General features: G+C 37.5%; 1 protein-coding gene across 4 annotated transcripts in view; it reads left to right on the top strand.

The window, feature by feature from the left end:
- USP25 (ubiquitin specific peptidase 25) overlaps nt 1-21,109 on the top strand; it is a 90,621-nt gene that overhangs the window by 20,401 nt on the left and 49,111 nt on the right. For 3 of the 4 annotated variants that reach the window (XM_014253582.2, XM_014253581.2, XM_014253580.2), the window contains exons 2-5: nt 1,093-1,170; nt 2,264-2,408; nt 11,380-11,503; nt 17,440-17,602. In XM_014253582.2, coding sequence (XP_014109057.2) covers nt 1,093-1,170; nt 2,264-2,408; nt 11,380-11,503; nt 17,440-17,602 — 510 coding nt within the window. Of the gene's footprint in view, nt 1-1,092; nt 1,171-2,263; nt 2,409-11,379; nt 11,504-17,439; nt 17,603-21,109 lie in introns of those variants that run through there. The other variant, XM_088068336.1, reaches the window with a different exon arrangement.

Here is a 21,109-nt window from a genome sequence, read left to right as displayed (position 1 = left end):
TCAGAAATATGCCTTTTATCATGCAAACAGAACCCTGTACTTTACAAAAAATTTTCTCTTTCATAGATGAAATTACTGTTTTGATTTCAGGATGTGGTGGGCAAAGAATAAAAGAGAAAAAATGCTTGCAAATATTTTTTCTCCATTTCCCATCTGCCAAAGGAACAGTTTAATTTGTTAGTATGGAACAATGGTCAGTGCTCTGTGTTTTCATGGTTTTAATGGTTAAGATGCTTTTAATGGTTAACAGGAGTTCAAGGATTGTTCCAGCTTAGTGCCTGCTTTTTGCTTCTGTGATGGGATAGCTGAGCATGAGCAGAGTGAATCATCTATTGGCTCTAAACAGGGGTGTGGCCAGATTTTTATTTAAATAAAGGAAAATCAAGCCTCAAAATTGTTATGGAGTGAATATTTAAGAGTCCCAGAACCTCTTTTTCTAGTTCCAAATGTTGCTTTAAACTCAGTGATGGGTACTGACTTAGGTAATTTGGGAGAGTTGGATTCAACTGGTCTAGGAAGGCAGTTTGGATGGATTCCTAAAGTTCTGTTTCAGTGTCAAGAAATTTGTTTTGTTTAGAGTTTTTATAGTACTTCTCTTAAAACACCTCAGTGATCAGCAAAGTTGAATTTCCTGGTTTTGTGGTTGGAATTACTGGGAATTATTTATGTTAAGGAAATAATGGGGTTGAGAATAACTGGGAGTTAAATAAGTTGGTTTTGGTGGGAATTCAGTCAACTATTTCCACTACTGTCTTTGGAGACCAAAGCTGTGGAGTTTTATTTGTTTAGAAGGGCCAATTGTGGCTTTACATAGGCTTCTTAAACCCATGTTGCATAAGCTTACCCATTTTTTTTGTTTAAAAAAATCCAAAACCAAGCAAAATGCAAAATCATTACATTTGGGAATCAAAATTTCCCAAACTGCAGAAACTAAGAGAAACTCGAGTAATGAAGGTTCTGCCCCTTTGTGGTACATAAACCTCATATGGAGATGCCTTTAATATTTGTGGAGGAGTGTATTCTGTTATGAATTGGTTTTCCTGTTATTTGACTCAAATCTTATTTCAATGATCTGTTTTGGTTTTTTTTTAGCACCAGCAAACATTTTTAAATCAGCTGAGGGAGATCACTGGTATCAATGACATCCAGGTACTACAGCAGGCACTGAAGGTAAGATAACTGACTTGTAGCTGAATGCACCTGAATGCATCTTAACTTATAGTGAAAGCCATAAATTCCACCCTTTCTCACTCCTCTCCTTCTCTTCCTTTCCTTCTTTCCCTTCCTTCCTTTCTCCCTTCCCAGCTTGAATTTATTTCAGGGGGGAAAAAAGCTAATAATGATGGCTTTTTCACTTTATAAGAGTCTTGTTCTCTTTTGGTACTGACCAAAAAATTAATCAAATCTTCAAAAATGAAAAGACAGGAATGGTAAACTTGCCTATAACCTTTGTGTGAATTGTTCTGGGAGAAATTGGTGCTATTATAGATTGTCAGCTCCTGAGGAACCAAGTGGTATTTTCTTGTGAAGGTGTGGCTGTTTTGTATCATGCACAGGCCTTGCTCACTATGTAGAATGAAGAATTCTGCTTGAACTTGCCAACCTTTGCTAATTGGATGTTGTTTCAATGTTTTTTCAACCATTGTAATTTATTGCACAGCACAGAAGAGTTCTTCAATGCAAGTAAAAAATGGCAGATCTCTCTGCATTCTGTTTCCATATACATAAATATATATAAAAATTTAAAAAATGCTTTTTCTTCCTCAAACAGAACTTTTTAGCCATTTATATATGGTAAATGAGGATTTAATAATTTAAATTAAAAAATACATCTACACAAAAACAGGTAGCTGTTGTTAGCATAAGACATGTGCACAGCTGGTTTTCAAGATCCAGGATCTCTGACTGTAAAAATGGAACTATATTTTCAGAGGAATTCATCTGACTCTTGTTGAAGTCTGACTCCAGTGAATGTGCTGGTTATGTCTGTTGAGAGGTTGACCTACACTACAAGACTTCTTTTTGTCTTTCCTGAAATAAGTGAAACTCCAGCAAAATATTTTTTTATAAGATGTTTTATCTTTATTTTGGTTAAAATTAATATGCACAATATGACAAGTTTGCACACTTTCTTTTCAAGTCAGTATTTTACCTGACAGTACAATGGCTATTGATTTGAAGTTGCTAATCATGCAGTGCTTTTAAGAAAAATTAAAGAGAGGATGAGGGGACTCTCACTTCTTGGTTTTTTTTATGCTTAAAGGACAGCAATGGTAATCTGGAGTTGGCTGTGGCTTTTCTCACTGCGAAGAATGCCAAGGTTCCCCAGCTAGAGGAGGCAACTTACTACCAAACAGCCCTTCCTGGGAATGACAGATACATCAGTGTGGGCAGCCAGGCAGACACCAGTAGGTATTTTTTCTTTTCATAAGTTTAGTTTAAAGGCATGAGAAATAGAACCTTGCCTGTGACATAACTGTTTAACTGTTAATCTGCAGATAATTCTTGTTTATCAGTTCTTCTATTGTTATGTATTCTCTCTTTTCTTATTTGTTTCTTTTTGTTTTGGTTTGGGTTTTTTTTGTTGTTGTTTTGGTTTGTGTTTTTTTTTGTTGTTTTGGGTTTTTTTGTTTTTGTTTTTTTTTAATTTTAGCTACCTGTAGGCATTACTTTTACATGTATGTATGGTACGGATCAAAAGGAATAGCTGGGCTTTCCATCTTTTTTTTTCCTTTTATTCCCCCCCATATTACAGTTTTTATTTTGGGGTCATGCAGTAAATAGTTTAAGGCAAAAGCTGGGTACTCCTCTGTCAAAACAAAATTGGAGAAGAGTCTTTCATTGTTTGTCTTAATATGCTAAAGCTTAATATCCTTAAGAGTAGCTTCTCCCTGACAGGAATGACTTTCTCAAAGGGAGAAGTGGGAGGTTAAGTGTGGATTTTGTACTAAAAGAGTAGGTATTTTGTATATGAAATTAGCAGTAAATATACCTGATTTTACACAATTTTTTTTAGTTGATACACGAGGTCCCACAACCTGTATTTCTCTAAGTCTTTCAGGCTCTAATCTTCTGCTTTATCTTATAGTTATTTTTATGGGGAGAAAAAAATGTGTTCTGCAGATAAATATAGGAAATTACATAGAAGTAAAAGTCAAAGGAAGTTTTGTAGTGGGATTGATATCTGTAAAATCCAAATTCTTGATGCGATAGTTACTTTACACCATTTGCAATGCAGATGGAGAATATTTAATTATATATCAGTTCTTTGGCCATATATGTAGTACATCTATGGAGATTTTATTAAGCAAATAGAATTAAGTGCCTCCTGCAGTAGGATTTTTTCCCCCTTTGTGTTGCTCATGATGGCTTCAATGTAAAGAAGTTGAGTTAGGTTTCCTTATCAATTGTACAATTATATTTTGTCTGTAGAACCTTGACATGAACTTTTTAAACTTCTTTTTTTTTTTTTTTTTAGAGATGAGTTTATTCTCAGCATGTTCAATCTGAAAACTGCATTTAAATCCTTGGTTTATTAGAAACCCTGTGAAAAATGTCCTGAGTTCATTATAGGTAGTTCTGTTATCCATGCACTAAGTTGTGGTGGGTGGCTTGGGGTTTTTTGTGTGTTTTTTCTTTTCACTCCTTTGGAAAGAAAGCATACACAACTTTCCCCATGTATTTAATTTCCAGCATCAGAAAATTGCCATTGCGGAAATGAAGACTAGTAAGAACAAACTCACCACTGTGTTATAGTTTGTAGTACTGACAACCTACTATGGCAGCAGAATAGTAAGCTGGATTCTCTTGGAGTCTGTGTTTAATTAGATCTAATAGCAATCCCATAAATAGAAGTATTTAGTTTTGCTGTCATTTACTGTGCTGTACAGCCTTACTGAAGAAATGAGGCTAAGGAATATGGATCAAACCTGCAAGAGCCCACATTACCCATTGCAGATGGTCAAACTAGAAGAATAGGTTGTGAGTTGTATATTCCAAGGTGAATTTCAGGATGCTCTTCTCTTTTCTGGAGGGCTGAAGGCAGATTCCTTACAGAGCATGACAAGTCAGTGATCAAGGAACACCAGCTGCTGTGGGAAAAGTAGGTTTTTAAATTTATTTTTTTTAGCATCTTTAGTGTTTGGTCAGGTCCTCACTAGCAACAAAGATGAGAGCCCTTGGTCTGTCTTCACTGTTTTAGTTAGACTGAAAACACATTATAAGATAAAGACATCTTTGTGAACTTTTCATCATTGGAGGACTTGGAAGGCAAGAACTGAACATCTACAGCAGAACAAAAGCCTAAACCAGTGTGATCGTGGAGCCGCCCCAGGTTCCTGTAGAGATCTAGTGAATGCTACTGGAAGAAACCTGCACTTTGCTTGTAACGTGCTTGGCTGTAATTTTTTGGATTCTGTATTTAAAAATGCAGTGCACCAAAAAGGCCAAGTCTCAGGGCCTTGTGTTAGTAAACACTGTCATGTAAGGGAGTGTAAAAGACTTGTGAGGAGAGAATGGAAGAGTGGGTGCAGGATGGAAAACTTTCTGCAGATGGCTTTGACCATCAGCATTCCCTTCTATAAAAGATCATTTTCTAGCAGTTCTCAGTGGCTATGCTGAGTTGCTGACAGGATCTTGTCTCTCAAATTTGACTCTCTTTATTATCCCACATAGGTATAATTACATGAATTAATTTTAACTCAGCCTTACTGTTCCTTACTGCTTAACTACCTCTGTGCGTTTGGAACATGGGATGTTAAGAGTCACCGTGCTTTGTGGTGCTGACAAGTTAAAGCATCCAAACTGGGAATGAAAGTCACAGATAAATACCAGAGCTGGCTTTTATGCCACAGAAAACCTCCAGCCATTTACAAAGGCTATTGAATGTGTTCCTTGCATAAAGATAGATTGGATGTGTTCTGTGAGCTTGACTGACTACATTTCTTTGACGTGGTTACTTAGTTAAAGGGTAAAACAAAAATGTTAATGTATTGTGCACTGGCTCTTCCAAAAGTGACAGTGGCCATAAATGGTTTGAGAGTTGTATCCTGGGTGGTAGGAGGTATAAGGAAACTTGGTTTGCCTTATTACCAAATGCAACATTTTAGCAGCTGCAAAAAAATAATAGGTTTTCATTAAATCTACTCCATCTGTTAAACAAAAACTGACTTGCACAATTAGTGTTAGTCATGGTGCTTGCCTTTTTGTCTGCTCAAAATGGTATGTGCAAGCACCTGCAAATGTAGTATTTTCACATCAGCAGTGATACAAGCTTGATCTGATCCTTTTGCAAAGGTGGTTTTAACATTTTGACATATTTTTCCTTCTTGCACTCTGTGAGGAGAAAGTGCTTAAGCATTAGGCTTGCAATGTACAGATGCACACCTTTTAGTCTAAGGTAATTTTAACGTTCCACTTGGTAGAAGAAATCCTAGGCATGGTACTTAAAGAAAAAAATAGTTTAGTTATACTTCTAAATATTTTCACTTTATTTATTTCTCTATAAGCCTTTTTATTCCCATTTGAAGTAATTTTGTGTAGTTTCATCTATGGCTGCACAACAGGACTGCTGGATTGCTAAAAATGTATCCATTTTCTTCTTATTATTGAAGGAACTTGAAGAACCCAGGGTTAAAGGAAGGAACGGAATGAAGAGATGAGTTTTGGAAGTTGTGTTGTGTTCCAATGAAACAGCTGTCAGGACAAATGCTCTCCTTCCCTTCTTTTGAAAACTCAGTTATTTTTCATTAGAACTGAATTACAAGTCTTCACGATTGCGCATTCTATAGCCAAAACAAAAGATTCCAAGCCTTTTTATAAGGGCATGTTACAATGTAATTAAGAAATTCTACACACAGCAATAAAAGGATTGTAGACTTCAGAGCTTCGGCTTTTTATATCTTCCTGTTCTTACTTTGAGCCTTTGCATATGTTTCAAAAGTTACTCAGTCAGCCCTTTCCACTGAAGCAGAGTTTAAACTCAGTGGTACCTAAATCCTTCAGAAGTGGTGTTTATTAAACATTTCTTACTATTCCGTTCTAGAGACTCTGAAAAGTTTATAGGGTAATTTATTTTGTAACTTCACTGTCCCAGCTTTTAGACTCCTAGCATCTTGCCTAAATCCCTTTTGCTTCAGGTTAAGTCCTTTACTGGTTGTGTGCCCCCTGTGGAAATTATAGTACACTTCATTCCTTTCATCTCAGATGAAGTGCTCAAAGAAGATACTTGAAGACACTGTATCAAGAGACTTATCTCAGATCTAAACAAAACAGCCTAAATTCCTTTTGAGTTATTTAGATTCACTTCCTGTACCTATTGTCATTTTTTTCTTCTCATCTAGGCTTTCTTTAGTATGTTTTTTCTGACCTGTGGCACTTGAAACAATAATGAAGACATCAGCTTAGTTCTTAAGAAAAACAGGTGAAGCTCTATAAATATCCACGTAGTACTCTGACAGAAATGTAACACTTTCTATTTTCTTCAGTGCTGTGATGATGTAGATTGCAGATTGAGCATGAGTTGGGTGTAGCTCTTTCTTGGCACAAGTCCTAGTCCTCATTCTCTAGCTGTTCATTTATTGTTTCTGTGAGTAGAATATGACAGTATCTTCTTCCATCACCTTGCCTAACTCAGCCATTGCTATGTGTCTTCATGACATTTCCTTCTGTTTCAAGGATTATTTGTGTCATGTCCATCCAGGTTCCTGGGAGTTTTGCCAGCTTGGTATGTCAAAGTCCCTGCTTCAGAATGTCAGGAGTCTTATACCTTGAGGTCCTCTTTTCATCTTACAGATTTACTTGTTGCTTTGTGCCATGATTACCTCCCTCCTTCCCCATCAGTGTGAGAGTTGTCAGTTTAAGGTGTTATAATTGTAGAATGTTGTAAATACAGCTGAGATGAGGAAGCTGTGCGAGACTGGTGGCCAGCATTTACAAGCTCCTGCACCATTATAGCAGCTTGAGTTGGCTTAATTGCTCCAGGGGTGCTGGGTGCTCTCCTCCCATCCAGTTTTAACCAAAATTGGCATATACAGCCACCTAAATGCCTTTAAATCTTGATGTTAGGAGCCTGAGACCACTGTGAATTAACATCACAGAATAGATGGCAGTATATAGAATCTTGCTTAGCTCTGCTTGTAATAAATAAACCAGATGTAGTCTCAATGTCCTTTTAAAATTTTTTATACTGTTGATGTGTTGAAGTTGGAATGTTGCTGCTGGATTTTCATACTTGGCACTACTCTGTTGAACCCATCAAGGCTACCCTTTCATTTTTTCTCTCCCTGTTCCAGTTGTTGCATCACTGTGGATGTTTATTGCCTGTCCCCGAGTTCAATTGCTGCTTCTGTTCTGTCCCTCATGCTGAGTTTCCCAGCCTACTTAAGTTTGAAGTTCCTACTCTCTGCCTCCTCATCATATAAGTGCAAAGTCAACAACACAGTAATTATTTTAATGACCTAGGCAATAATAAAGTAAGAACCATTTATTTAAATGATGATAGAAACTTCCTTAGTAAACAGATTAAAAGGTGTTTTTAAAAAAGGAAGATCTATGAGGATAAATAGCGTGCGTATTTATTATACATACACTAGTATATTTGTCCCAAATTTCAATATACAGCTTAAAATTGTTTTGTAGAATTACAAATGATGTAAAACTCTCTGAATCTTACGTATCAGAAGGACACATTATTATATAACGGTAATGTAAACCAAGAATACATTTCTTAGTAAAACAGATGATTAATTATGAATGTCAATTTTAGTTGAATAAACACACATGCACTAAGCCAGACTATGTTGATGAGAAGTTTCTTCACTCATGGAGAATTTTTTTCATAAGCAAACTTGATTTACTAGTCATGGCCTGGTTAAGAATGTTTAAGGCTATTTGACATTAACGTAGTAAGTACTTTTATGAAGATGAGCCAGTGTGAACTGAAGTGTTCCGTGGGCTAAATGAGAGGAATATTACAAAACTGGCATGTGTAAATTAAAATCAGGTAACTGAATTTGGGTAAGTGGCATTACTCTTACACTTTTATGAAATACATCTGTCAGCCTATCACATAAAAAACTTGTGTGTCTGATAAAACTTTGAATAAAAGTAATCTTTCTTGTTTCTGTTCAAACTTGCACTTAAAACAGAGAAATCTGTTGGTCAGATAAGAAACTTCAGCAGCTCAGTTTTATGAATAAGTTCTAGTAGCTGTAACATTAACATCCCCATGCAAGAATTTATAAAACATGAAGATAATTTAAAACAAAAATGAGAAAAAAATAAAACTACATGAATTTTATGTATTATATATATGCTTTTATAACCATCAGACAGGAATGCAAAATGTGGGGACAAGGTTATATATATATATATATATAAAACACATATATATATTTTATTATTATTTTTATTTTTTAGAATGAAGAGTTTAGTCTCAGACTTACCCTTCTTCTATGATTTCTGTTGAAGTCTTCTCTATCATCTTATGATTTAGGATTCAAGTCATATGTGAAGTGTTGCAGCTTAATGAGTTACTATGTCAGCTGTAAATACATTAGCTTAAATGTCAAAACCATTTTTATTTTACATTTGCTATGAACTAAAAGCTTGCATGAAGTAGGTTACCATGAATGAGCTGATATTTTTAAATGTATTTTTTGACATAAATTATGCTAGGTGAACCCATGAATCAATTGTACCACTCGTGTAGTGGTAATATCTGGCAGCATGTATTCACTCTATTGTTTTTTTTTCATGCAGAGCAATGTATGAATAGAACATTTGTCAAGAGAATCTTATAGTGTCTGCTCCAAAACCCTTGCATGCCAAAACAAACCCTTTTGGCTCATCTGCTTTTGGAAAGCAAATGGAAGTAAAGATTTGGGGTTTTAATGTTAAAATAATGTAATTGCTGGTAGTATGAATGATAATAAACTTATAAACACATAAGGTGGTGGTTTAGATTAATATAAATTAGAGCAAAACAGTTGAATATTTTCATGGCAGTGTGAGTTGGAGTTGATCCAGATAGATTTTTATATAACAGGTCAGGTTTTGTTAAATACATAATTTTCACCTATATTAAGAGCTCTTTTCTAGAAAATAGTCCCCATATAGAGAAGCTGACTTCTTAATCTAACTTCCTTTATTGTCATATAAAAATGTCATCACTCTTACCTGATTTGAGGATTGCTCAAGGAGCATTACTCACTGTAAGGAAGTGACCAGATCAATCCCATACTTGTCCATCAGCATGCGTGGGTGCTGGGTTGTGACCACTATTCGTACTTTGAGAAATACAGCTTGGCTCCAGGGAAGATGAGGTGCTTTGTGTGGCTCTTTGTCAATGTGTAGAAAATACAACACAAGCACCACATTTTAGAGGATGATAGGTAGTGTGTGTGTGTGTGATGAGGGAATTTTCTCATTCTGCCAACCTTTCTAGTCTCTTGCTGTCAGGTGTATGACAGAGCTACGTTTGCGTGTGACCCAGGCTGCGCAGTGGTATTTTCACCTAAATTATGTTGTTCTCAGCATGGTAGCATATTTATCAAAACTTCTCTGGGGGAGACTTCTGCTGGTGGTGGTTGTAATTGCTTTAGTACTTCTGAAGGAGAATTTCAAACATCTGAGTTGAAGTACCCTTCTGTTATGCTGCAAGATCTGAGCTGCCTAAGAATAAAATTAGGAAGTGCTTCTTTTATAGCATTTTTTTTTCCTTTTCCAATTTTTTGCTTTTTATAGCAATAGTTTTTTTCCATACTTCCAGATCACAACAGATTGCCCAGTGTACTCTGCAGGTAAAGAGCTCCATTTAAAGGCCCACTGAATAAAATAGAAATTCAACCATTACTTGGAGAAAACAGGGCTGAGTTTAAAACTAGGTTTTGAAGATGCTGGTCTTAATAGAAAAGTTCCTTTACAACTTCTTTCTGGTTTCAGCTCTTTGCAAGGACAGGTCATCCCATTTTCTGTTCATTCATGACTATGGCAATAATTTTTGTATAAGAAGTTTAGTGTTTTTTTCTGATCCAATGAGAGGCATCTCAAAAAAGAAAGCCCAGGGAATAGAGGAAGCTATGGTCTCTACAGTGAGCCAGCCCATGCAGGAGAAAAGTCAGAATGTAGACAGGCAAGCTTTTTGGGGTAATTGGGTTGGCCTATGGAAGGGGAAATGCTGTTGGGCATTGTGAGCAATTGCCAGTTTCAAATCTGTATCTTTCTCCCAGAGCCTTTCAGCTTCTAATGGCCAAACCCCAGGATGGAGACGACTCTCTGGGTAAAATTTGCCATGGAAGAGGGAGACTCAAACCAGCCAGTGCACTCCACGTGTGTGTCTGTCTGATTTTGCACGCAAAAGTCCCTTTCACACTTTCTTTCTGTCTGTCTGACTTGGAAAATGAGACTTCTGACCCTTTAAATGGTGATAACCAGTGACCTTGACTTTTTTTAAGGTCTTGTGCAGCTGATGGACATTCCTGTAGGCTCTAGATACTCTAAAAGCTTGGCTGTGCCTGATGGGGACATGATTTGTGTAGTAGGATCCCACCTGAATTGGGAGCAGGGGTGTTGTTGCTGCCCTCAGGAAATAAAGAAGTTTATGGGGGATGTCAGTCTTCGATCCTCTGTATAATAAGATTGGGTGAAGAAGGCAGAAGTAGAGATATTTTCAGTCAGAAGTCCATCCAGTATTCCCCATGTATCCAAGAATGGATTCTCATTTTGTCTCCAGTATTTGGTTTTTTTTTCATGTTGAGATGTGATTCTTTCCGTAGATGAAATCGAATTTAAATACGTTCAGAAAAGGAATGCACAAACAGGATAGAAAATAATCAGGTTGAGTAAGGAACTCTCCCACTTGTTATGAAACTGTGTGAAAGTATTTGGCTCACCAGGGTGCAGAAACATTTGTAGAAATTAGGGCTGTGTTGGGAAAACTCCATTCCATGTTCCTTCATGAGGAGGAAAAATCAAATATGCTCAATTAAGGTATCCTTTTTAAGTAAGTTCCTCTTCATCACATGTTCCCTGAAGCAACTGATCTCAGTAGCTGAAGTAATGCATTTAAGTATATTGCTTTAAGAAGGCTTTCAGAAAACATGGATTCCTAAATTTGTCCCATAGCTTTGTGAAACTTAAGAACATTAGGAGCAAGGAGAACTACAGCTCGTCATATCAAGAGTGAGCTGCTGAAGTTTTTATCTGGCTTGGAGGCAGAAGGGAGCTGTTAGCAGGATTAGAGGTCTGAAGAGCATAGGGCACAGGAGGGATGGACTGGAAGGGTGCTCAGCAATCCACGTGGGCTCTCTCCTCTACAGTAAGACTTACCTTTCATTCTGTTTCACTTTTAATTTTGAGAAAGATAGTTTTGCTTTTCAGATGTGATTGATCTCACTGGAGATGATAAGGATGATCTTCAGAGGGCAATTGCCTTGAGTTTGGAGGAATCAAACAGGGCATTCAGGGAGACTGGAATAACAGATGAGGAACAAGCCATTAGCAGGTAAACAACCAACTTATATAAAGCAGAAATTAAATTAAAGAGTTGGAGATTGGCCTGTATTGCTTTTTTAAACTTTTAACAAATAATAACTTGTTTACTTTTACTTGTGCTACTGATATGCCTGGCTTCAGGATGCTGCTTTAATGTATTGTATGTTCTACACTGGAAAATAGTCTATTATGTGTGGACTAGGATTTAATAGTATGTTTCATATTTATGTATTTCTTTAAATATGGAGGAAGTGGATGGAGATAGAGAATGTGTGGTCATATTTAAATAGGACCTAAACCCAGAAGTTCCTCTTGTGTACCAAGTAAAAACCAACAAAACCAAAATATAATTAAGAAGCTAATAAATACTTTGTCCTGTTTTTTGCAGTGTTCATTTTACATTAACATTTTCTTCTCTCTGTGCCAAGGCTGAGATTGAGGGAGTGGGTATTAATATTATGACTCGAGGATACTAAGAGCAGCTGCTCTATTTTAGTAGATGAAGAATGTTATTAGCCTATTTAAAAAATAAGATTTATAGTCTTTGAGTGAAGTTCTGGATTTAAAGTTTTATAAAATTAATTCTCTCAGTTTGGGTGTGATAAGAGTCTTTGAGTTAACTTTTGGTCAGATTTTATGATAACCTTTTGTACAGTGTTTTTTGGTAATGTTGATACAATTATGAAATATTTGGGACTTGAACTAAGCCTGGGTGTAGGGTTGTGTGTGGGAGGGATGTTGTTTCTTTTTTTTCCATCTGTAACTGGCCTTGGGAGGAATGTTGAGCTTTTCATTTGCAGCTAGACTTGTTCTAAGGGAATCAGGCAATTATTTGATCCTTGATAGGAGGTAAACTACTACCTCCTTTTAAAAGACCAATTTAATAAAAAAAATAATTTGGATTGGAGAGATTAACCACAATAATTCTTTTTTTCAGTTCATTGTGTTTGACAGGCTAAATGACTTATTAGAAAATTTTATCTATGAGAATATGGATATTTTATTGCTTTATTTGTATTACTTTATCAACAGTAATTTTCTTTTCTACTTTGAATAATAAATATGCTAATTGTGAGCATAAACATTCTGCCCCCCAGTTGTGATAAAAGTTGTCTTGTTATATGAATTTAAGATAACATATTGTAGGAGGGAAGGGTAAGATGAAAGGGACATATTGTCTCATTAACAACTGTAAGAAGCATTTAAGGGGTTGGTTTTTTCTTAAACCTCAGTATGTACATGTATACAAGAGGATGGTGGAAGTTCTGTCCAGTTTTTTTTCAGGTCAGCTCTTGCATGTTCGTTTTTGAAGGGCAGAATTGTCATAATTACAGAGTTGTGATTTAGGCAGGCACTCAGAAAGATGGATCTATTTCTGGAGATGGAAAAATTTCTCCCTCTTTTTCTTTACCCAAGCCTTGACTGCTTCTGCTGTGCTCAATTCTTGGGAGCCTTGAAGATTTAGGATTTTTGCTGTACACCGTTTCTCACTTCTCAAACTAAAAACCCCTCTTTGGCCCTATCTGCTTACCTCATAACTTAGTATTATAAATACTTTTTACTTAAATTACAGTGTATATTTTTCTGGCTGCAGAAGATAACAAAGCTTTTTTCTGTATGTACAAAGGCATCTAGACAATCTGTTTGGTTATTTGTAAAGAAAACGTTTGTCTTATGAAATAGAGACTTGCATCTAATGGCAAAATTGCACACAGTAACGTGCAATGTCAAATGAAGAGCTTGTTGCAGGTCACATCCCCCTTGGTGCACTGCACCACATTTTCTAAGCTTGCTGGAGGGTTCTTTGGACCATTCGTTGCTGAAATTCATTTCACAAAGCCATACAAAAATATTCACTGAAGGATCCAGAGTATTTCATGACACAAGGAGGGGAATGGGATTTGGCTTGTGAATGGAGGCAAAGAATGAGGATCTTGAAGGTTTTGGCAGCATTGGAACATTAGATCAACTCAGTAATGTAGCAAGAAGCACCCTGAGCTGATGGCAAATTATTTCAGCGTTGAACAAATATATAAAGTTCAGAATTCTTGATCTGAACTGTTCAATCAGTTTCCTTAAGGACACAACTTCAGATTAGTTTTATTACAAAAACAAAACAAAAAACCACCCCACTTTGTAGTTAACACCCCACAGAAGAATGTTGGCATTCCAATAGAAAGTGCAGGATCTGTGCAGAACTTCTCAAAACAAAAAGTAGAACACTGTGGTTGTAAACAAGTCAAGCTACAGCCATTTACTTTTGATTTTCTAGATAAAACAAGAAGCAGAACTCAAATAGGAGGTCAATAATAAGAAAATTTAAACTATGGAAATGTTTCATTTTTAAAAATGTAGGCCATGTGCATATTTAAATAATTTTTGCTGTGGTGGATATTTTTTTCAAAGGTATTCATAGTGGTTTGGAACCTAATTTGTGTGGATTTTGTTAGGGTTTCCAAGGGAGAATTAATAGAATTTCTTGACTTGTGTAATTAATGTTGTAATTCACATGGAATTTGTCTTCCTGAATGTAATTGCTTTAGACTACCTAATGAGGACAGATCTGATTACTGTGTAGGTGTTGAGAGGAGTGCATCTGAAATGTCCAAGTGTCCGAGCTGAACATCTTATACATGGCGCATTTCAAGTATTTTCCTGTTTCCTCTTTAAATCTCCTAGAGAAATGTGCATGATCAGTGTATTTCTTCTTGTGAAAAAGTTTCTCCTATTTATATTACTTTTCCTGGGTTGAAAGAGTCTGAAGCTGGCCAAATAGGGCTTCACTAGGGAAGCCAGTGAGGTATTACTGGAAGGAGAAGTCAGCTTGCCTGTGTTATGCCTGTGGTACTGCCTGTATAAAAATGAGTCCATGCTGTCAGTGCATAAAGGCTGTGCCCAGCCCCTGGGCTTTTTTTAAATTGAAACTGCTGGGGACTGCACTGTGGTTAAGCATTGTGTGCGTAGATCCAAGGTGGGGTTGTGGAATGTTGTAGAGTCAGGGATATATTCCTGGATGTCCAGCTGTAGCACAGTCACAGTACAAATACCTTCCCATGCTCTTTTAGCTGAGTAACCTGACAGAGTGGGCTTTTCTGCAGCATGTTGAGTGGGAGTCCTTAGAGTGGTTTGACTGAATCTCTGTGCTATGGACTTGACTTGACTGGGCATTTTTGCTCTGTCTGGTGAGCCCCCTGCAGTTCTGCAAAGCTGCTTGGCTGTGCCCAGCTTGTTACAGAGAAATAAAACACTGCTTTCAAGTCTGGTGCCAGACCTGGCACTAACTAATCCTTGGTACAGCATTTCCCTCCAAACAGGATTCCAGCCCTTGGAGGTAGGGGAGCTGTAGGACCCTGAGTCCTGGGGGATGCCAAGCCCTGCAGGTAGCTAGCTGATGTAGTTGACAGCTCTCTGCTGGTGTCCCCAAGGGTCACCAAGTGGGGCTTCAGCTCTGTCATCAGAATTGCTAAATAACTTGTAATAACGCTCTGGAAGGATGCTTGTTTTGGCAAGCAGTGTAAGATTCTTGATCCAGGTGATATCCCAAATTCATGACTCTGTGAATGTAATACAGTGAGCATTTTGAGATATCCTCACTCTGCTAGTAAATACATTTATTTATGTAGCTTTAGAGCTGATCATTAGGTTCCTATTTACTGTGCTCACTATACTTTATTTCACTTTTCATTTTTGATTTAACTGCATCACAGCTATCATTATGTCTGAAAATGAATTCAGCACAATGAATGTGCAGTTATTGCATGTGCTCTCTGAGGACAGATAATGTTATAAGTAGAATTAAGGAAAAAATACCGTGATACCTTCAGAAACAAATACTTTATTACATGGAAACACATTTCAGGTTGAGCTAGAGATGATTAAATCCCTTACCTGCTAAAGAAACACAAATTCAAATACAAGAAAGAAATTTTAGCAGGTAATTAAGCTGATGAATGGTAATAGTTATGGGGTCAGGGAACTGTTTCAGTTTGCAAATATTTATTTTTCTGAACTTGAATCTTGAAATACATTGAAATATTCTTGAACTTCTTGGGGGAACAAAGAAAAGAGAAGTTTGATTGTTTACCTGAAACACAAGTGGTGTGAAGTAGTTATTGTAGTCCTGTTACAACATCATTTAAATTTATTCAAGTCTGTCAGTGTTCCTTTCAGTTTTAAAGGTCCCTTCAATTTAGTTTAAAAAAAATTTTAAATAATTCTACCTGCATGACAAATTATTTGAACTATGTATGACATTTCTTAAATTGATTTTTAATATCCCCATTGATCAACTTCTGCTCTCAAAGCAGAGATACACAGGTCATCTAACACTTTTGAAGGACTGTATTGGTGAAAAGGAAAATTAATTTGACTGTTTCTTTACATTTTGGGGTTTTCTTAGTAGAAAAAACTGTCAGAAAAGACTCTTAGGTCAGGTTCCATCCCTATGCAGTGTTTGAAGAGATGTCAGAACAGAAAATCTAAGTGGATTATATGCCTGTCCTTTCAGAGCTGTTTACAAGGTGGTGTAAAAAACAAAATCGATTAAACCTTAGGAAATTACCAGATTTAGTTCTTCCTGAGACAAGATACAAAAGTGGTATTTGTATCAAATGGTCTCTCAAATTTAGAATGCCTCTCTTTTACTGTATTTTTTCCAAAATAAGTATCAATGACAAATTAGTATGTTCCCCAGAGCAGTTATCTGCAGTAATGTAATTTGATGCTTCATAGTTCTTGGTGAAATAGCTTTTCTTTCTTTGACAGGAACATAGCTTGAAATAAAGATGTAGGTAGGAAATGAGATTATGGGGAGGGGAGTTGTCTGTTTCTGTTTCTTCTAAGATGTTCAGACTTCATTCTTTAGGAACTCTCTCTACAGACCAATCTAAACCTGCCTTTCTTTGCTGCTTAGTGAGTCTAGAACTGAGAGGGGGCAACTCTTCATGCTACTCAGACTTCTTAGATGCTTATGATACAGCTTGTGAAATCCTGTGCTCAGTGTTGGAGAGTAGCTCACTCTTGTGTGAGAGTTGGACTGGATGGCTGGGGACAGTGACTACTGTGTCAGCAGTGCACACACCAGACTCTTGGCTTATGAGTTAGAGCCACTGTTATATGACCTCAATGCATCCATCTCCATCTTTCTGTTTAGGAAGCATCTGCTGCAAATTACTTTTAAGGTGTATTTTGTCACCAGGCTGAACATACATGTTGATACAGAAATAATGTATTGAGTGAAGCTTGAGCTGGAGAGCTTCACACCCATCAGATCTTACTGTCATGTGAAATATGGATATTCACCATAAATCACATAGGAGCAGTTTCCAGCAAAGAAAGTGGTCACTGAAGCATACAATTAAAGTGTTGTGTGGCATTCTAAAAGTTGCAGGGAGATGTCTTTCCATGGCTCATAAAGTAATTACTTTCCATGTAAAGTGATTAACACAGTTGCATAAATTGCAAAAATGGAAACTGCCTTCCTTTTTGAAAGTTGCCTAGTTAGCTTTGGCTTCTTGTCAGTAAATGAAAGATTGGTGACTTTGTGCTTTGCATAGCAATAAAAGCATTTGAAGATGAAAGTATTGTACTATTAGTGCTGCCTAAAATTTGTCCATCCTGTTTGAATCTGTTCTTAAATAATTGATGATTTGTAGACATGACTCTTTTATCTAGAACTCTGACAGATTTGTGCACTCACCAATACCATTTTCCAAAGGGTAATGGAATTGCTGTAGCATAGCTAAGAGTAAAAGAGCGTTTTTGAAGACATGTTATTGCATATGATATATTGCATATATTGCTTAGCAACAATAAGTGAATGATGTTATTAAGATGTCTGTATTGCTACCTGAATGTATTTTACTACTTGGTGGGGAATTTTTTTGTTTTGTTTTTCTAGTGTTTTTGAGTTTTTCTCACATTTTTCCCTCCCTTCTGTTCCCGAAGAGTTCTAGAAGCCAGTATTGCAGAAAATAAAGCGAGTTTAAAGAGGACACATCCAGAGGTATGGAGTGACTCTCCAAACCCTTATGATCGAAAGCGGCAAGACAACTGTCCAGTAGGATTAAAGAACGTTGGCAACACGTGCTGGTTTAGTGCTGTCATTCAGGTAAGCGCTCTTCAATTAGCTGTGTGCATTCTTCATTGTATCTGTTGGGAGGTGAGTCGGTTCATTTTAAGTGAATAATTTAAAATAATCTCCTTTCCTGGAAAGTTTAGGTCACTGCATGACCTAAATGACTGCATTTTGTGCATTACTTATTTATTGTATCTCTTAATGTGCCTATCTGTATGTCAGATTGAAGTGTCAGAAGTACTGGTAGCATATCTAAGTGAAGTTTCAAAATGTTTCTTATTAAGAAGTTGAAGACAGGTAGTTGACTTTCCAAAGATCCTGTGCATGTGCAGCTCATGCTGACATCAGTGACAATTGTGGATGCCTAAAAACATGGGGAACCTGGGTTACAGATGAGGAACTGATTTTTTTATATTAGAAGGAGCATGTGCAAATGACTGAAAGGGGGTAGCTGATAATGGAAGTAGGTAGAAGAAATGAGGTACTTCCAGTTATGGAGTGCTTACTTGAATGGGTATGGTAAAAGGAGGAATAACTGATAAAGAAGGAAACTTCAGAAGAATGAAAGGGAAGGTCTTATATGGATGCAATTACAACTGGTTTTGGTTTAATACAGTCATTGTGTGTGGTTTTTTTTTAAAGATAGGGTGAGTAGGGAAATTAATTTTCACTAGGCAAGTTGGAGTATCTGTACTCATGGTCTAATATCAATAATGAATGTACATAAACTTTATGAATCCATCTTTTAGGAGATGTATGTTTCTGTAAATAATGTGTAAGATCTACTGAAAAGTATTTTAACCTTCAGAAAACTGAGGGTGAAATTGGAATACAACGATGGGAAATGTATTTTTAGTCTACTAGAAACAAATGTTTTAGTTTACAAGAAACAAATGTATTGTAACTTTTCATAGTCTGAGGTTTTGAGAGAAATAAAATAAAATATTTAATACCCATTTTAACCAAATTACTGTCAGGCTGAAGCACTTCAGATAAACTAATACTGTTACTTTCATCCTGGCGGTTGAAAGGCGGCTGTTGTACTTCAGGCTGAGTCCATTTAGTTCAAATGTTCTGCCCAGGTATTTCCACAAATGGATGCTTACAGGGGACTACAAACAGTATGCATGATACTGCTCCAGTAGAACACTCCTGAGCCTCCCACTACTTTTATCTTGGAGGGGGTTTTTTAATCCTCTGCAGTTTATAGAGTTGGTAAACCCCGGGGGACCTCCCTTGTATGTTACTTGTCTTCCTTGATCCTTGCAAACTTCTTGCACCCATTAGGGTCCTTTGGGTAAGAGTTCTACAGTTGTGCTTCCTGTTGCATCAAGAACTGCCATGGTTTTGTGTGGTTTCTTGAACCTGGCTCCCACAATTTGTCCAGTACGTTCCATGTCTCCTGGTGGACTAGACAGAAGTTGACTGACATTAAAATTCTGTGGGCTGCTCTCCTACTCTCTTTCAACATCTCAGTTGTCTTTTTTCCAGGATGCTATTGCTACCTGTAGAATGTGTTATAAGCTCTGATCCACTTTGTTGCTGTTCTCCAAATCTTTTCTAGCTCTAGTAGCACTTTAGCTGGGGGGTGAGGAAAGCTCTTAAGATGCGAGTGTGCTGTGCATTGGGTGTGGTATGAGGGAGAGATACAGGCTTGTCAGGAAAGACAGGTAGGGATGACAAGAAGAGGCACTGCTTTCCTCCTGAAGGAGTAGCTGAAATGTGTGTGGGACAAGGTGGCAGTTTAAGATCAGAGTCTGTGTGCATCAGGATCAAAGGAAAGGCTGGTCGAAGTGCCACGATGATTATTCTGCTACAGAGTACCCTCCTCAGGATGAGGATGTGCACACAGCCTTCTGGAAAGGCAAGGAAGTCTCTGGATTACAGTCTGTGGTTCCCATGGGAAACTTTAATAAACATCCTGACCCTTACTGGGTCATGACACAAGAACACAGCAGGACACAAGCAAACCAGATTTTCAGAGGGTATGAGAAACAGCTTCTTGGTATGAGCACTGATGGGCCAATTAGGGGTGATGCATAGCTGAATCTGCTGGTCCCCAAAAATGGGAGAACTGAAGGTGGAGTAATGTGGATACTCTTGGCTGCAGCAGCCATGAAATAGTAGAGTTCGAGATGCCAATGGGAGTGAGAAAGGAATAACAGAACCCAGGTACCGTGTTCAGGAGAGCAGACTTTGTCTTCTTCTAGAAGTTGGTATCTGGGCTTCCGTAGGTGGAAGCTTGGAAGGGCAGAGATGCTTAGGAAGGCTAACAGCATTCCCTGATTGCCAGAAGGGTCTGTTCTGCTCCCAGGGAGCTCATAGCTCATAGTTTCAGCGGAAACAGGCAGTGTACAGAATCAGGAAGCAGAGATGGGCTACTGAGGAGACTGGAAATTTTGTCCAAGTATGAAGGAATGGTATTAGTGAAAGCTGACCTAAATTGGTTCCTCCAAGGTAGTCTAGGGTAGCAAGAACTGATTTTTATGTTACCCTGGTCGTAAAGGGCTGAGCGAGGAGAAGGTTGCTGAATAGAGCAGGTAAGGTACTCAGTGCCTTGCTTAGCCTGTCTTTACCAGTGAGATCTCTTAGACCATTGCACATAGTTGAGGGAACTCTGAGCAGAGGTTAAGGATTTGAGTGAGAGATTACTTGGGAAAACTTGACCCATACAAGTCCACACGACCCACTGAGCTGCGTCCAGTGGTGATGACAGCCTGTGGGAAGAAGTCTTAGCAAGGCAGCTCTCTCATTCTTGCAAAGTCGTGGAGAATAAAAGAGGGTTCTGATGTACTTGAGCCAGGCTTTTTAGAGCTATGCATATTGGGAGGATGAGAGGCAATAGGAGTCATTGAGATCAGGAAGATTAAGCCTGGATATAAAGATGCGTTTTCTTCCTATTATGACAGGCAGGCAGCGGAGGCTTGCCCAGAGAGGCTGTGCAGGGTTTGTCAAACCTTGGGAAGTTTTAAGATGCCTGAACAAAAGCCTTGAGTAGCCGGGTCTGATCTCACAGGTCAGTAATGTGAATAATGCTAGTTAGTTTGGTGCCCATCATCTTCTATAAATTCCAGAGTTGCTTTCCACCATGTACCTCACTGTACACATAGCAGTTTTGAATTTAGCTTTCTTCTTACATAGATACTCAGTTTGCCAACTCTTGTTTCTACTACACTGAAAATCTCTTTACTGAGCAAACATAGTCAAAACTTGCTGTCCTTTCTAGATCACTTTTGAATTTTACTTACCATTGCAGAATTGGTGAATTTGCAGTAACCTGCCTTCGGGCTGGAACAGGCTCTTTTTCCTCTCTTAATTTTTGATAGCCTGTTTGTTTTTACCTGGACCTTTCATCTCGCCTCATTGGCACTTAGTTAAAAGCTTTTGTTGAATGAATTCTTCCAAAATTGCCCTGAAAGCCCAGTAGAGTTCAAAAATTGGATTACTGTTATGTATGTTCTGCTTGTCTTGGAAATTTTTTGTTTTGTTTGATGTGGGTCATTTTGTTTGTTGGTTTTGGTTTTTTAATGGTAAGGATTT

Source organism: Pseudopodoces humilis, chromosome 2 (assembly GCF_049639895.1).
Source record: "Pseudopodoces humilis isolate 2021_Gansu_Grassland_sample_001 chromosome 2, ASM4963989v1, whole genome shotgun sequence".
Taxonomy (NCBI): domain Eukaryota; kingdom Metazoa; phylum Chordata; class Aves; order Passeriformes; family Paridae; genus Pseudopodoces; species Pseudopodoces humilis.
The sequence above is the reverse complement of the archived record's forward strand: the minus strand, read 5'-3'. Positions and strand labels throughout refer to the sequence as shown.